The following is an 18,382-nucleotide window of genomic DNA, read 5'->3' on the forward strand; positions in this document are numbered from 1 at the left end:
AATAGTCCCTCGGTTGAATTCTTATAATAATGCTAACTAGGCATGGTGTTCTAACACTCAATGATTTATCATTGGCTGGTGCATGTTTCTTGAATATTCCTTAATCTCCTAGGAAGGTAAGAAGCAATCAAGAGTTTTGAAATCTCCCATTAAAGTTGGTAGTATGTCATGTTATTGTTTGTTTATAAATAATTTGGTTTACAAGCATCATTCAAATCATTACAAATTCTATTTTTCATTAAAATATCAAAATATCAAAGTTGATTATCATTTAATCTATGATACATATAATGATAAATTAATATAACTTCCTCATGGAAGTACTCATGCAGAGGTTGCAGAAGTTCTTACTGTTGTGAATGTATCAAATGTGAGTAGTGTGGATAATAGTCCCATATTTATTGGAAATGTGAAGACTTGAACAATTATAAGTGAGATAATCAACTCCCCTATCACCTTAAGGTTTTGGATAAATATGTGGTGTATCTCTCACAAAGGTGTTGTTCTAAAAAAGAAGTCTCATAATGTTCAATGCTAGTGAGTGAAAAACTCTCCCAACAAATAGTATCATGAGTGTTTGGTTCGAAAAAGGGATCGGCTTACTTGTATCGAAAATCAACGGCACCACAAGGGTGGTGAGTAAGAAAAATTTGTGCGGTATAATTGTTTGTGGAAGTAAGAAAAGCTTCCACTTGATGTGGAACATTGTGGACTCACATTTGAGGAGGGGCATTAAGAATGTATCAAATGTGAGTAGTGTGAATAATAGTCTCACATTAGTTGAAAATGTGGAGATTTGAGCATTTATAAATGAGAAAACTCACTCATCTATCACCTTAAGATTTTGGGTAAAAAAGAAGTCTCATAATGTTCAATGCTCCCTAGTGAAAAACTCTCCCAACAAATAGTATCATGAGTGTTTGGTTCGAAAAAGGGATCGGCTTACTTGTATCGAAAATCAACGGCACCACAAGGGTGGTGAGTAAGAAAAATTTGTGCGGTATAATTGTTTGTGGAAGTAAGAAAAGCTTCCACTTGATGTGGAACATTGTGGACTCACATTTGAGGAGGGGCATTAAGAATGTATCAAATATGAGTAGTGTGAATAATAGTCTCACATTAGTTGAAAATGTGGAGATTTGAGCATTTATAAATGAGAAAACTCACTCATCTATCACCTTAAGATTTTGGGTGAATATGTGGTGTATCTCTCACAGAGATGTTTCACTAAAAAAGATGTTTCACAATATTCAATGTTCCCTAGTAAAAAACTTTATGAACACTTACCAAGGTCATTCCGCCTCCACTTCGTCAATTTCTTTTTAGAAAACTAATGCTCTTTAAACAACGGCAACAATTCGAGGGAGCTGATAATGCATACTAGAATTTGTGGCCGAACCCATACCATACCATCCTTATCACTCTAACCTCCATATAACTCTAGATGTGAATTCAGATTTAATTTAATTGCCATGATACAAGAAATTTAAAATTAATGAAGTCTTAAAGAAACTTTCCAGTTTTCATCTTATATTTGATTAAATCATACAGGACATTAAACTTCTATTCCTACTTACTAAACTGAAAAGGATGTACGAATTGAGTGCCTTGTAGACATGTACACAAAATGATCATTAACCAATAAACAAAGCAGATACACTAGAACTTCACCTTAGAGGATTGCCCAAAACTTTTTTCTACAAATCAAAACAGTTTCCATCTTCTTTTCTTTGTTCTCAAGCAAATGTGACTCTACATCCCAAAGGAATTTTGGGGCTAACTCATTGATTCTTGACATAATATGCTCCTCATCCCTAATGATAATAAATCCCTGCAGATCGAAAGTGAGCCGAGTTATCAACTTTATTCACATGCAGACAACCATGAAGGGAACCTTTTAAAAAGTAATTACCAGTGGTCGTAAAAGACGATCCATCTCCAGCATGATATCCTCCAATGCACAACCTTCCCCTAGGTTTCTGTAGTGGGAAAGGAGGTAGTTGACGTGTAAAAGATCATAAGTACGAGGATAACTTGAAAATGGTTCACACCTGATGTAAAGATATCAACATTAGCGCTGTAGTCAACCAATAAAACATGTGTTTGAAATGTATTTACTATGTGCTATATCAGTTGCAAAATCTTACCAATCATGAAAAGTCCCAATCAAACCCCGGTCATAAATTCCAGATAAGGTGTTCTTCATGCTTGCAGGAATAACATTCATTACCCAAACAGGAAAGTTGTTCAATGCAACAGCAAATCCACCATAAAAGGCATTCATATCCATCACATTGCGTATTTCTGTTTCTTTGACATTCATCAGTTTCCAGTAATGATGAATCTGGTCTTGCCAGAAGAGAGAATCTGATGTAAATTCATTTCGATTTATACCTGTTGTTTAAAAGGTTAAAAGGGTCATCACATTAGATTGAAAGGAACTACTAAGTGCACCACAGTCATGCTTTTATAATTAGAGTAGCATCACTGATGAAATTATGGCACTGCAGCCAAAAAATGATGTTAGCAAAGTTAATATCTGCCCTACTGAAGATTGTGCCTTTAACTAAAACTCTCAGACTAAATATATGTTCAAGCCATATTTGTCCGATGAGGGACTCTTCACAAAAACTATGGGCTGAATATCATCTATAGCCTTTGAAATGATTCTGATGATAACAAAGCATATGCATCACTACTATAAACATTGGAATACCAGTTCTGGAAATTTCTAAGAGAGCAAGCATGATGTATGATGGACGCTATCTAAAATTTGAAATCAAGACCATCATCAAAGACCGCCGAACAAAATTCTTTGCAGACAAATATCTATTCAATAGCATCAAGAATGGGAAGAATAATTTAAGAATAAGGTAAATTTCAAATATGGACATTAACTTCTTGCACACAAACAAAAAAGAATGGGCAGACCTATCTTGTTCAGCCTTTCAGAAAACACCGAAAGGCGCTCATGACTTGGAGGTAGCTTGTAAGATTCTGTATTAGAACTTCTGACTTGTATACAGTTCTTAAGTGGGATATTCCATGAAGGTTTAGATTCATCATCCACATCACAGACATCTATAACCTTTTGTTTTGCATTTTGCAGAAGACAGGAGGGCTGACTATTTTCTTTAATCCATATTGCAGTTTGAACTTTACGAGCAATGAGTCTCCAGCACATTGCTGTTGTTAAGTTCACCAACTTATCCCAAATGACAGGAAAATCTTTATCTTTTCTGTAAGCTGGTGGTGCTGAATAAACAAAATAACCATTCGAGCGAAGAAGGCGATCCAACTCCTTTATCAAAATCCCATCTGAGTATAACAAAATAAATTAGTATCAAACAATAAAGCATATCCAACTAGATAAATCCGCCAACAACAGTAGCTTTGACATATATAGATTGCAGCAATTCTACCAGTTATCCAGATTGAGCCTATAATAGAAATAGTAAATGAGTCCAATTGGATCTCACCCATCAGGCTTCATAGCAGCCTTTTGAATCTATTCTACCAGGTTATTCGATAAAAACAAAAATGACGATGTTGATGATGATGATAACTATGAGGAAAAAGTAAACCTCTAAGCTATACAATTCAAACTACAATAAGATGAAATACTTCAACAAATTTTGGTAAGATAAAATGGTTCAAAACATAACAATTATACTCCTTTAGCTCAAATCAAACACAAAAGTTAATTTCATAGTACACTGCATGATTTGGTAAGTTTAGGGAGTTAGTTTAATGAGTTTTAAACACATGTTTTCATAAAATGACCAGCTTTTTCAAAAGTATCATATATCAAAAATATACTTCTCGAACGAGGAACAATAACAGACAATAGTACTTTGCACAGACCAGAGTAAACTTGTGTTAAAATGCTACTCATCCATCATCAACTAAATATATGCTATAATGAAGAATGGTCGCCTTAAGAAATCAATTAAGATCAAGACATGGTGAAGGACATACTTCAGACATGATTTTGGAAGTCAAGAGAGACTTCTAACATGAAGCAATGCATTGGTTGGCTTGAGATCGATGTAATTAAAAACTATTACTATGGTAAAACCGGAACTAATTAAATGAATTAAGAGCACATCATTGATACATAAATTGAAAGCTGTCCAACATTTTGGTCCCAGAAAATATCACAGTTTGAAATCACAAAATTACCCATGTATGCTATCCTAAGTATGGATTAACAATAAATAAGTCTTACTAATATAAGGACTGAATCATACACAACTTACATCCATCTGTTAGGATAGAGATAAAGTGGAGTTCTCTCCAAAAAAAAAAAAAGATAAACAGAAGTAGTTAGAATTGGTCAGTAGTTGGTTAATTAGAGAGGATGATAATATATAAATAGGAGAAAAACAATTAGAAAATAGAATTCTCTATATTGCGAATGAAAAAGAGAAATATTTTTGTGAAGAAGAACCAATGGGGAAAAATTACATTCTCCATTGTCTTTCAGTATTGCAATAACAAGATTCTTTATTTTGATTCAATTTTTCTTAGATCCTACAAATTGGTCCAATCAGTAGGAACTCTCAACGGTAAAGAAGTGGAGAATTATAGGGGTTTTTAAAAGTAAAATAGCATTCATTTCAAGGATAGCATTATCAAGCTTAGAGCTAAATACATTTCTAAGAGAGGGAAAAAAATACCATTTTACTCTATAAGAATAAGAAGTTCATGTTGCACCTTGGTTTATTGTCCACCAAAGCTTCGTTTGGATGTAAAGAAAAGTATCATTTTTCTCTCTAATTGTTTAGTGAACAAAAAAATGAAAAATAGGAAAGTGAAAAATTGATATAAATTATAATGCCATTTTTACCATTGATAAAATTAGAGAAGTCAATTATCTACTTGAAATTGGTAATTTTCTCTTCACTTGATGAGAACTTTAATGTAAGTCCCGCGTCAATTTTTCTGTCTTCTCATTTTACTTTGCAACCAAACATTAAATATAAAGTCTGCCAATAGCCAATATATACAAACATCATAAGGACATCCAATTACCATTTTCATGAAAGTCTATACGGCATCTTGAACAGTGAATCATTTCAAATGACCCTGTAGGAAATGGTAGTTGTTTTGTGGACATGGCAGAAATCATTGCACCAATTCCTCGCTCTAATGCAAATTGAATCTGATTTTCGTGACCATCCTTGGGGGCAAAGGACATAGTTTGTATATCCAAGGGAAGAAGATAAGCTGAAAAACTGGCCACACCACAGCCAAGATCCAGAACTTGAACTATGCCCGCAGAACGTAGATCGCCAGTCTCATTTGTAATCATATGTCCTATCCTGCATTTGTACAGCTATCAAAAGACTAACAATTGTATCTTGCATTACTCACAGTATACAAGCATTCCATGCTCAAGTTAGTTCATAGCACCAAGCAAAAACAATTGCAAGGTATAGAAATTCATTTTACTTAAAAACTTCAAGTAAATTTGAAACCGATATTGACTGTTGATGTAAGATTATATTATCAAGATTGGCTTCTCCTCTCCTCTCCTCTCCTCTCTCCCTCTCCTATGTGTGTGTCTTAGCTAAAAGTATCAGTTAGCTCACTGCATCTGGTTCTAGTCTGTTTCATTAACACCAACAAACTACAGATTGCAACAGATTGCAACAAAGCTATGGTCTAAAAATTGGTAGCAATCTACATATAATAAACTAATTTTTTGCTATGATTTTCATATTGAAGTCCAAAGTTCAATAGTTAGCCTAAGAGCATAAGGATCATTCCAAAGTCCCAACCACACTTTTCTTTGATTAAGTTGACTCCTGGTGCACCATTTTCAAAATGAACATATCCTTGTGGTTCCACTGGCTCCCAGAATTTCAGTCTACTGTGCGCATAAAGTCCAATAGTAAGCCTGGGAGCATAAAGACTCATGCCAAAGTCTCAGCCACAACTTTTCTTTGATTAAGTTGACTTCTGATGCATCATTTTCAAAACGAACACATCTTGCGGTTCCACTGGCTCCCAGAGTTTCAGTCTACTGTGCTCACCACTTCCAATTGATTCAATATGATTAGGGTAAAAAGTATTAGAGAATATAGATAAAAGTTGCTGTAATTTTATTCTTCAGCATTACCTGGTATTTATAGGAATATGACAACCTAATTATTTCCTTAAATTAAGGAGAATAGTAACAATATAAAATAAACAAATAGTCTGAAATAAATAGCAAATATGAAAATTTTCCCAACACTCTGCCTGAAGTTGGTGCATAGATATCTATCATGCCCAACTTGCTGACTAAATGTTCAAAGATGGGTCTAGCCAAACTCTTGGTTAGTATATCCATAGTCTATTGACTAGAAGTTACAAAAGGCATATAATCTCATATCTAACTTCTCCTTTATGAAGTGTCGCTCAATCTCAATGAGTTTGGTTATCATGTTGGATTGGATCATGGGCTATGCTAATTTCAATGGTAGTTCAATTTTTGTTGAGTTCTTCATAAATTCTTTGAATCCATAGTCCCAAACACACTTGTCTTCTGCATTACTTGCTACGACTCCTTGTTTCTTGCTCCTCCATTTCACAAGATTACCCCATACATAGGTACAATACCCAGAGATAGACCTTCTAGTCCAATCAACATCAGTGAATATAGAGATGCCCCTTACGCTAGTCTTCTTAAAAAATAATCCCTTTTTAATTTGCCTTATCTGCCTTCAGACATCTCAAGTTCATGCAAACTACCTCAAGATGTTCCTCAAAAGGAGAATGCATAAACTGACTTACTACACTTACTGAGAAGGCAATGTCAGGTCTTGTATGTGATAGACAAATCAGTTTACAAACTGATCTTTGATATCTTCCAGTATTGACACGAACATCCCCTTTTTCCCAAGACTTTGCATTAGGATCCTTGGGAGTATCCGCTGGTCATCCTTATTTCTTTCAAGAGATTTAGGATGTATTTTTGTTGTGACACTAGAATTCCCTTTTTCGATCTCGCAACCTCCGTACCTAGAAAGTAACTCAAAGACCCTAAGTCCTTAATTTCAAAGTCATCAACCAGTTTCTCTTTTACTCTTGTCATTTAAACTATATCAGCTATACCACCTTTGGTAAGGACAATATCATCAACATACATAATGAAAATGAGTATAGAGATTCTTTATCGTGAGAAAACTTTGTGAACATGGTGTGGTCAGTTTGGCCTTGAGTACACTCGGTTTTTTCATGGATTTCAAACCAAGCTCTGGGAGACTATTTTAATCCATACAAGGACATTTCTATCTTGCACACATTTGAGCCAAATTTGTCTTCAAATCGAGAAGGAACATCCATATACACCTCTTTATCTATATATTCATTGAGAAAAACATTTTTAACATTCAAATGATGTAAAGTGTAGTCCAAGTTTGCAGCAAGAGATTAGAGTATTCTAATGGTGTTCAATTTTGTAGCAGGAGCAAATGTTTCTGAGTGGTCTATGCCATAGGTTTGAGTGAAACTCTTAGCAACCAATCGAGTTTTATACCTTTCAATTGACTAGTTTGAATTATATTTTCCTGTAAACACTCATTTACATCCCACAATTCTCTTATCATCCGGAAAAGTTATAACACTCCAAATTTTGTTCTTTTCAAGAGCTTTCATCTACTTAAGTACATCTTCCCTCCATTTCAAAACTTCTAGAGCATCTTGTATTTTTTTGAAATTTTTACACTAGACAATTGTGAAGTGAAAGCAGAAAAAGATGGAGACAAGTTTGCGTATAAAATAAAATTAGATATAGAATATTTAGTGCAAGACCTAACAGGTTTTCTAATAGCTATGGGGTCATCAATATCATAAAACATAAGATGACTCTCGGACACAAATAGATTTACCTTATTTTTTCTTACGAGGTTGATCATCCCACAGTTCAAATTCATGACAGTGATGTCAACTTGTCACCTCTTTTATGGTTCTTTCTCCCAGACCTTTCCTTTCCAAATATTGTTTCTCACTTTGAGTCTATCTTCTTCAGATGACTCATCATTTAATGGCATTTCAATTAATTCATTATTTTCATCAGAAAAATGTAGGTTTAGGTTCACCATATTTCTTACTGATAGCAGGAATAGGTTTAGGTTTAGGTAGGGAATTATCGTCATTTTCCATTGGTGTCAAAGTGTCAATTTTAGAAGTTTGTGATATAAACAAAGATGATTGAAAAAAGTTTATGTCCATGTCCTCAGTTTGAAAAACATCTAGCTAAACATTTCTTTTATTTTTTAATCAAAACATTTATATCTCTTTTGAGTTGGAAAGTATCCAACAAATACAAATTTCATTAGAAGGGGTTTAAGATTTCCAACATTTTTGTTTTTGTGAACAAAAGTTGTGCAACCAAATATTTTTAAAGCTAAATCATTGAAAACAAAGTAATTCGGAAAACATTCTTTGAAAGTTGAATTGGAGTATAAAAATTTATAATTTTGAAAGACATTATGTTAATTAAATATGAAGTAGTTAAGACTACTCCACCCCACAAATAGGATACTTTGTTTGTGAAAAGTAAAGCTTGAGTTACTTCCAAAAGATGCCTATTTTTTCTCTCTCACTTCATTTTGTTGGAGAATATTAAGACTTCATTTTGTTGGAGAATATTAAGACATGAACTTTGATGTACAAGTTCATTTTGACAGAAAAAATCACTCAAATTAATGTTAAAACATTATCACTCAAATTAATGTTAAAACATTATGTTATTATCGCTTCTAAAAATTTGAATGGTAGTTTGAATCTGATTTTGCACCATTCTGAAAAAAAAAATGCCTTTACAGCCTTACAACCATGCCTTTACTTACAACCACCGGACTTCCTCTTTATCAAGTACACCTAGCGTACTCCTAAGTGGTCATCTATATAAAGGTGACAAACCATTTTACATGCGAAAGTGTACTCATATATGGTTAGAGCCCCAAACAATTGTGCTTCACATTAGACAAGGATAAATCTATTATAAAATAACATGGAAAACAAGTGTTTCAAATAATAAAAGTCAGGATGACTTAATCATAAATGCCATAACATGACATTGTCATCATTATTCAAAGAAAAAAGACTTAAATGAGAACTTATTTGTTTAGTAGGTAGTTGTGATTCAGAAAGATAGTAGAATCCTCCAATCTTCTTAAGACTGTCAATCATTTGCCACGAGTTCAAATGCTTAAAATACACAATGAGTACAGAAGAAATTAGTTTGACAATTTTTTTCTAGGAGTAATTTACTAACAGACATTAGACTACAAGTTAAATTTGAAACATGGAGAACATCTTCAATTGTCAGGCTTAGACAATACAAATAAACCTTTACCTACAATGGCTGAAAAGTAATCGTATGTGACTTTTATTTTTTTATTACTTGCATACGGGTTATAGAAGAAATTAGTTTGACAATTTTTTTCTAGGAGTAATTTACTAACAGACATTAGACTACAAGTTAAATTTGAAACATGGAGAACATCTTCAATAGTCAGGCTTAGATAATACAAATAAACCTTTACCTACAATGAGTTCAAATGCTTAAAATACACAATGAGTACAGAAGAAATTAGTTTGACAATTTTTTTCTAGGAGTAATTTACTAACAGACATTAGACTACAATTTAAATTTTGACAATTTTTTTCTAGGAGTAATTTACTAACAGACATTAGACTACAAGTTAAATTTGAAACATGGAGAACATCTTCAATTGTCAGGCTTAGACAATACAAATAAACCTTTACCTACAATGGCTGAAAAGTAATCGTATGTGACTTTTATTTTTTATTACTTGCATACGGGTTATAGAAGAAATTAGTTTGACAATTTTTTTCTAGGAGTAATTTACTAACAGACATTAGACTACAAGTTAAATTTGAAACATGGAGAACATCTTCAATAGTCAGGCTTAGACAATACAAATAAACCTTTACCTACAATGGCTGAAAAGTAATCGTATGTGACTTTTATTTTTTTATTACTTGCATACGGGTTATAGGAAGAGTATAATGTATATTCACATGTTATAAGATTAGTTGCACCTGAATCTATTATCCAATAGTGGTTTGGAGTGACACTACGAAATGTACCTTTTGTACTATAAAGCAAGAAGGAGCTTGACCAGTTTGTCTATCTATTCCGAAGTGGTTGAAAGTTGAATTGAGGATGACTCCTTCCCTTAATTAGAATTATTAGCTTTGAGCGCACGACTCTTATTACCACCTTTCTTCTTCCAATTTGGAGGCTTTCCATTGACTTTGTAGCATGTCTCCCTTGTGTATCTATTCCAAAGTGGTTTAAAGTTGAATTGAGAATGACTCCTTCCCTTGAAAAGAATTACTAGTTTGGAGCTCACGACTCTCATTACCACCTTTCTTCTTCCAATTTGGAGGCTTTCCATTGACTTTCCAGCATGTCTCCCTTGTGTATCTATTCCAAAGTGGTTGAAAGTTGAATTGAGGATGACTCCACGACCTTCATTACCACCTTTCTTCTTCAAATTCGTCTTCAAATTCGGAGGCTTTCCATTGACTTTCTTTCTAGCATGTCTCCCTTGTGTGTCAAGCAGGATTGAAATGGTCACACTGAGGCTTGTTACTGTGCCTGTTTCTAAGACTCCTGCCGCACGATGATAGGGGAGTGTTCATCCTTAATGGTCAAATCTGCAAAGGCTTGCTTCCATTGATTTTGGTTGTCGGGCATGAAGGTTGTGAGGCGGCTAGAGTGCTCACTTTTAAATTCTAGATTGAAAACTTAGGGCTCTCGAGAATGTGACACTGAAAATGCAATAATCCCTATTTGTTTCAAATTTTTTAAAATTGATCCTCGGGTATTTTTTATTCCCAGGAATGTTGTTTACCTATGATTTTCTCAATGTTATTCTAATGCTTAAAGGATATTCCTATAGGATATTCCTATGAAAATAAAGTTCAACTAACTTAACTTACCACTACTACTCACCTTTGTTTTTTTTATAATTTTTATGTTAAATAAATTTTATAAACATTCTCAAAAAAAATTAACTTTTGGTCAAACACATGAGTAGAAATATAAATCCTGAAAATAATAATCATGAGAATATGATTCTAATGAATGTTATTTCATTTGAAACAAACATACCCTAGAGAAAATAGGTAAAGCTATTGTAATTGTATTCTTCAACATTAGTTGGTAATTATAGGAATATTTCAAATGACTTATTTCCTTAAATTAAGGAAAATAGTACCAAAAGAAACTAAGCAAATATTCGGAAATAAACAGCAAATAATCTAAATATAGAAAAATTTACATCCGGGCATTATTTTACTCATCCTTACCTATTCTCTCAACACAGTTGTTGATATTTGTAAATATAGTATTAAGAATATTTGTATATCGAATAGTGTCACATCGACTATATCATGTAATTAGTTATAATCTCTCTATATATAATAAAGTCTCCGTAATGCTTTTCAAAACACACGGTTTATTCAAATGTCTCTTAGTCTCTTGTATTTCAACATGGTATCTAGAGTCTGCTAAGAGGCAATTCTTTCTTCGTCGTGCTTTACCCGGTTGACCCACTGTCTTCCGGTGAGATTTTTTTTTTTTTTGCAAATCGTGTCATCACTCCCGTTTGCTTCTCACTTTTCAAAATTTTCCGATATCCTACCAGCAGAAGCGCCTCGTCCGATTCAGTCGTTCCCCACTTTTCATCGGCAGAAACCTCCGCACGTGACAGCATGTTCGATGGCCGATCCCGACAATTTTCCCACCGCTCCACTCTCCATAGGGCAATTGTTTCAGATCCGATACTCATGACTATTCCTTATAACTTTACGCCAAACTACGATGATTTCCTCAGGTGGTATCAGAATTATCAGAACTTAGATTCTACTGCTTCGGTAGCACACACTGGTAATTCATCTGCTTGTCTCTCTCAATCATCTTCTTTTGGATCTTGGGTCCTTCATTCTGGTGCGTCTGATCATGTTACCGGTAATAAAAATCTTCTCTCTTCCCTCTCTACATCCGGTTTATTACCTACTATAACTTCCGCCAATGGTTCTCAAACCCGATCTGAATGGATTGGTACTATTCAAATTCTACCTTCTCTCTCGGTTACTTCTGTCCTCTATGTACCTAATTGTCCATTTAATTTACTTTCAGTCCGTCGTTTAACTCGTTCTCTTGATTGTAGTGTCACCTTCACTAATAATAATGTTACCCTGCAGGATCGGAGTTCGGGACGGACGATTGGTGTCGGATGTGAGTCTCAAGGCCTTTATTACCTCTCATTGTCATCTCAGACATGCTCAGCCAAAGATTCTCCACTCACTATCCATGCTCAGTTAGGTCATCCCAGTCTTTCCAAACTACATAAGTTGGTGCCAAATTTATCGAAGGTATCTTACATTGTGAGTCGTGTCAGCTAGGGAAACACACTCGTGATCAGTTTCCTAATCGAGTAAATAAACGAGCTTCGTTCCCTTTTGCTTTAGTTCACACCGATGTTTGGAGTCCCTCGCGTACTGTCTCTACTCTTGAATCTAGGTATTTTGTCACCTTTATTGATGGTTTTTCACGTTGCACTTGGTTATTTTTAATGAAAAATAGATCTGAGTTATTTTTTATTTTTGAACAATTCTATCAAGAAACAAGAACTCAATTCGGTGTGTCTATCCATACCTTAAGAAGTGACAATGCCCGTGAATATTTATCCCAACAATTTCAGAATTTTATGTCATGCAATGGTATTCTCCATCAAACATCTTGCCCTCACACACCTCAACAAAACGGGGTAGCCGAACGCAAAAATCGGCATCTTCTAGAAACCACTCGGACCCTACTTCTCCATGGTAATGTTCCACTTCGGTTTTAGGGGATGCTGTGCTAACGGCATGTTACCTTATAAATCGCATGCCCTCATCTGTCTTTAACAATAAAATCCCGCATTCAATCTTTTTTCTCAATTCCCCACTTCACCCAATTTCTCCCCGAGTCTTCGGGTCTACATGTTTTGTACACAATCTCTCTCCTGGTCTTGATAAACTCTCAGCTCGATCACTAAAGTGTGTCTTTCTTAGTTATCATCGATCCCAAAAAGGTTATCGTTGTTATTCACATACTCTACAACGATACCTAGTATCGGCCGATGTTACCTTCTTCGAGTCGGTTCATTATTTTAAGTCCAGTCACGTAACTCCAGAACCCATTCAAGAAAGTACTTTCACACCTTTTCCGGCAGTTATTAATGTCCCGCCTACCATTATCCCCCATCAGTCTCGGGCTCCTGAACCACCCACTTCTCGACCACTTCAAACATATCAGCGTCGTCACCCAACGCATGTCGTCCCTGTCCCTAAAGTCATACATGTCCCTGAGGTCATACCTGTCCCTGAGGTCATTGAAGACTCTCCTCCGACGCCTCCGCCATCACCGGATCTAATCCTGCAACCTGAGTCCGATCTTCCGATTGCCCTTCAAAAAGGTATACGTCAAACACGAAATCCTTCTCCACATTATATTGATTTATGTTATCATCGTCTTTGCAGTATACTTGTTTGTCTTCTTTGTCTTCTGTTTCTATTCCTAAAACTCCAGGTGAAGCATTATCTCACCCTGAGTGGAGGCAAGCAATGATTGATGAAATGTGTGTTCTTCAAAGCAGTGGTACCTGGGAACTAGTTCCTCTACCCCATGGAAAATCTCTAGTAGGTTGTCGTTGGCTTTATACAGTGAAGGTTGGTCCAGATGGTAAGATTGATCGATTTAAAGCTCGCTTGGTAGCCAAAGGACACACTCAGATTTTTGGATTGGATTATAGTGATACCTTCTCGCCTGTAACGAAGATGGCATCTGTTAGACTTCTTCTAACCATTGCAGCCATTCGACATTGGCCTCTTCATCAACTTGACATCAAAAATGTTTTTTTAAATGGTGATCTTGAAGAGGAAGTATATATTGAGCAACCACCTGGATTTGTTGCTCAGGGGGAGTCATCGAATATGGTGTGTAGGTTACACAGGTCTCTTTATGGTCTTAAGCAATCTTCGAGAGCTTGGTTCGGCAGATTCAGCACTGTAGTACAACAGTTTGGTATGGTCCGTAGTGAAGCTGACCATTCTGTTTTTTATCGTCACTCAGTCCAATGGCGTATTTATCTTATTGTGTATGTAGATGATATTGTCATAACTGATAATGATCAGTAGGGTATACTCCAGTTAAAGCAACATCTCTCGAATCAATTTCAGACAAAAGATCTTGGTAAACTTCGCTATTTCTTGGATATTGAGGTAGCCCAATCTAAAGATGGTTTGGTGATTTCTCAGCGGAAATATGTTATGGATATTTTGGAAGAAACAGGTTTGTTGAATGCTAAACCAGCTGATACTCCTATGGATCCAGGTGTCAAACTACTACCCAATTAGGGGGAGCCTCTATCTGACTCAGGAAGGTATAGAAGATTGGTTGGAAAGTTGAATTATCTCATAGTCACTCGTCCAGACCTTTCTTTTGCAATTAGTGTGGTAAGTCAGTTCTTAAACTCCTCTTGTCAAGAACACATGGATGCTGTTATCCGAATTCTGAGATACATCCAATGTGCTCCAGGAAAAGGTCTAGTGTATGAAAATCAAGGACATACTCAGATAGTTGGATACTCCGACGCTGATTGGACAGGGTCACCCATTGATAGACGATCCACCTCTGGGTATTGTGTATTTGTTGGAGGAAACCTTATATCTTGAAAAAGTAAGAAACAAAATGTAGTTGCAAGATCAAACGCCGAGGCAGAGTATAGGACCATGGCAATGACAACATGTGAACTTATTTGGTTAAAACAGTTGCTCAAGGAACTTCAAATTGAAGAAGCAAGATCAATGACACTTATTTGTGATAATCAAGCCGCATTGCACATTGCTTCAAATCCAGTCTTCCATGAGAGGACCAAACATATTGAGATAGACTGTCACTTTGTCAGAGAGAAAATCGAATCAGGTGACATCGTCACAAACTTTGTCAACTCTAATGATCAATTGGCAAACGTGTTTACAAAATCTCTGCGAAGCCCCAAAACTAATTATATATGTAACAAGCTTGGTGTATTTGATTTATATGCTCAAGCTTGAGGGGGAGTGTTGATATTTATAAATATAGTATTAAGAATATTTGTATATCGAATAGTCTCACATCGACTATATCATGTAATTAGTTATAATCTCTATATATAATAAAGTCTCCGTAGTGCTTTTCAAAACACACAGTTTATTCAAATGTCTCTTAGTCTCTTGTATTTCAACAACAGTTATCTCAATCTTAGTTTCTAAAACTATTTATAACTGAATCTACTTCAAACAAGAAATTTCTGGTAGATATTTGGGCGCCAAACTTAACAGTATTAAAATGAAATTAACTTGAATGTTTAGCAAATTGAAATAGATCATCAGTTCACATGCCATAGCCATACTCAATCTGATTTCAGAATATTTGTCTCACATGAACTCATATTGGGAGAAAAATAAAGTCATAATAATAGTGGCCAATCATCCGAAGAAGTTGATAGAATCATTGGAAAACTACTTCTACAATTATTTAGCATGACCCTTGTAGGAAATAAAAACAAACAAAAAAGAAGAGACATAAATGAATGAAGAGCGGATACCTCTCAATGTACTCGGATGCTCCATTCTTGAAATGCGTACCACCACCAGGAAACCACCAAAGCTGATCCTTTTCATGAACCCAATTTTGGCCTCCTTTGACCTCAGCAAGATGCGTATGATTGACATTACTCCGCCAAACATAATCCCTGCTAAGAGGCCATTTGATAGGAATTTTATAATTCTTTGGTGGTGGAACCAAGCAAAATAAGCGCTTTTCAAGTGGAGGACAATGTCTCTCCAGCTCTTGTTTTCTAGAAACATCAAGATTAGGCATCAATGTTGCGACATAGGAAACATCGTGGCAGGGAATATACTCATTAAACCTCAAGGGGCATACACTAACCCCAGTGTCAGGAATTACCAAGGGAGTTTTGCGGTAAGTGAGAGCAACTTTGTTAGTAAATCTGAAAGTTCCTACAAGATATAGAAATATTTGAGTATCAGTGAGAAAGCAGAAATCTGAAATTGCAAGGTTTACTGACGAGTGATAGTGGCACCTCCCAAAGAAGTGTAATTAAGAACTGTATATTGATGGCATAAACAACAGTTGTTACCAATGATTTGATACTTGGATTGGAGAGAATTGGAATCATTCTAGATAGATGACATTACAATTTAACATTCAATTAGTTGAATCTAAGAACACCAAACGTTAATTGGTCCAGTCAGGTCCAGTAGTGACTGGACTTGTTAGGAGGACCACGGTTGGATCTCCGCAGCTGCGATCGGAGAGGGGACTGAAACCTTAAAGACATTTGATGTCAAAACTGACCCCGAACCCGATTAGTTGGTCTAGGGGACCCGATACTCGTGGTGAAAAAAAACAACACGAACAAGAAGTGTTTACAACTACACAAAGCAAGGTATCAAGGCATAAAGTAGTTGCTGCCTTTACATGGAATACAGAAATGGAGAGGAACCTAACAATTTGATTAGAAAATGCTTAAATACATCCATAGATTTGTGTACCTCGGGTAGGCCTTAACGTGAATAAAATAAGCAATATGAAAAAAGTGAGATTGTAGCAACAGAAGCATGAATGAAAGAGATATGAAATAGAAAAGTGAAAACCAGAGAGTGAGGTTTGAAGTTGTTACCATTAGAAGAAGATAAAGTGTTGGATGAAGATGGAAGGTTGGAGATGTAAAGGGGAGCGTTGTTGCCAAAAAGGGTTCCGGCATAAAAAGAAACAATCATGAAAAGTAAAGCAGCCATTATGATTTGGCCAGATTTAGAATCAAATGCAGAACCAATAGCAAAACCCCCCATACTTATTATTTCTTCACCCCTTCAACGGCGGATGAATGAGACTGAAAAAGAGCTTCGAACTGTGCAAGTAGGTCTTTCAGATCGCTGAAATCTCTTTCTTTCTTTTTTTATTGATTATTTTTCTGAAATGAAACCTTCCATTGTCAATTTATATCGATATATCAATCCGAGTAATGACGGTTGGCGCCGAGATACACGTGGACTTCCTGTTTATTAATGTCAACGTTGCACACTACTTATATATTAGTATATTTCTACATTAATCAATTAAGGCTATTCTTACTGTTAAAATTGCCTTATTTCATATGCTTAATTATTTTTAGTACTTATTAGTTAATTTGATATATATAATTATAAGTAATGTTAACTAATTAATTTTATTATAAATTTATTAAAATTTGTTACTTAAACATAATTACTATATAAATCATTATATAAAGTGTAACTTTTGTCTCATTCAATAAATTTTAAACAATTCAATTATCTTTTTTCTTTCTCTATACCAATAGGTATAAAACTAATATATATATATATATATATATATATATATATATATATATATATATATATATATATATATATATATATATATATATATATATATATTTAACTGAAAAATAGTCATGTTACTAAAACACTCCTTTTAACAAATAATTGGTACAAATTAGTATTTTCTATTTATTTTTATTTATTTAAAAAAATAAGCAAATTAATTGATTAATGGACTTTAACTCAATAGAAATACTCTTGAATTGGTTTTGTTCTAACCTGAGTTGGGTCATGATATCTGGCAACCTACTCTCAATCTCTAAGGAACTCAATGTCAGACACTTTCTTAGAAAGCTGATGCGTCGCTACGTTGTCTTCCCTTTTCACAAACCTAACATTTGTGTTTCTAAAACTATCAAATTTCGTCCTTGTTTTTCTGCAAATCAAACCCCAATTGGTTCTCATAATCTCCCCATTGTTTATAGTGTTAACAAGAGTTTGGTTATCCGATTGAATACCAACATCTTTGAAACAACAATCGATGGCAACTTTGCAAGCTTTCAGAATCGCCATCGCTTCCGCTAAGATTGGGTTGTTACCACCATTGGTGTTATGCATGCACATTGCAAGACAATCTCCTTTCATGTTTCTGTAAATCGCTCCAAGACCCCAAATACCAGCTTTAAAGAGACCTGCATTAGTATTATATAAGATCCAGTTATCTTCAAGGATCTTCGATTGCCACTTAGTCTCAAAACAAGCTCTAAAAGGTGATTTATTGATGTAATTGACTTTGTTGTTTGTATTGTTCATCCAATATTCGCTATTGTTTATGATACTAACGAGGTTATTATTGTTTTTTCTGAGGTAATAATCTTCTTTGTAGTCATTACTAGCTTTCTAGTAGGTATCATTCTTAGTATCGAAATTGATATTTTTTCTATTGTCTGTACACACAATGTAC

At 34.9% G+C, this 18,382-nt stretch overlaps 1 protein-coding gene across 1 annotated transcript; it reads right to left on the reverse strand.

Moving 5' to 3' along the window:
• Nucleotides 1-1,485: 1,485 nt before the first annotated feature.
• LOC127091271 (probable methyltransferase PMT6) lies at nucleotides 1,486-17,066 on the reverse strand. Its single transcript, XM_051029857.1, has 7 exons — nucleotides 16,758-17,066; nucleotides 15,660-16,074; nucleotides 5,035-5,324; nucleotides 2,932-3,318; nucleotides 2,148-2,394; nucleotides 1,913-2,051; nucleotides 1,486-1,831 (listed from the first exon to the last, which is right to left on the reverse strand). The coding sequence occupies exons 1-7, from the start codon at nucleotides 16,927-16,929 to the stop codon at nucleotides 1,673-1,675; spliced, it is 1,809 nt and encodes a 602-aa protein (XP_050885814.1). The 5' UTR covers nucleotides 16,930-17,066; the 3' UTR covers nucleotides 1,486-1,672.
• Nucleotides 17,067-18,382: the final 1,316 nt, after the last annotated feature.

Source organism: Lathyrus oleraceus, chromosome 6 (genome assembly GCF_024323335.1).
Source record: "Lathyrus oleraceus cultivar Zhongwan6 chromosome 6, CAAS_Psat_ZW6_1.0, whole genome shotgun sequence".
Classification (NCBI taxonomy): Eukaryota; Viridiplantae; Streptophyta; class Magnoliopsida; order Fabales; family Fabaceae; genus Lathyrus; species Lathyrus oleraceus.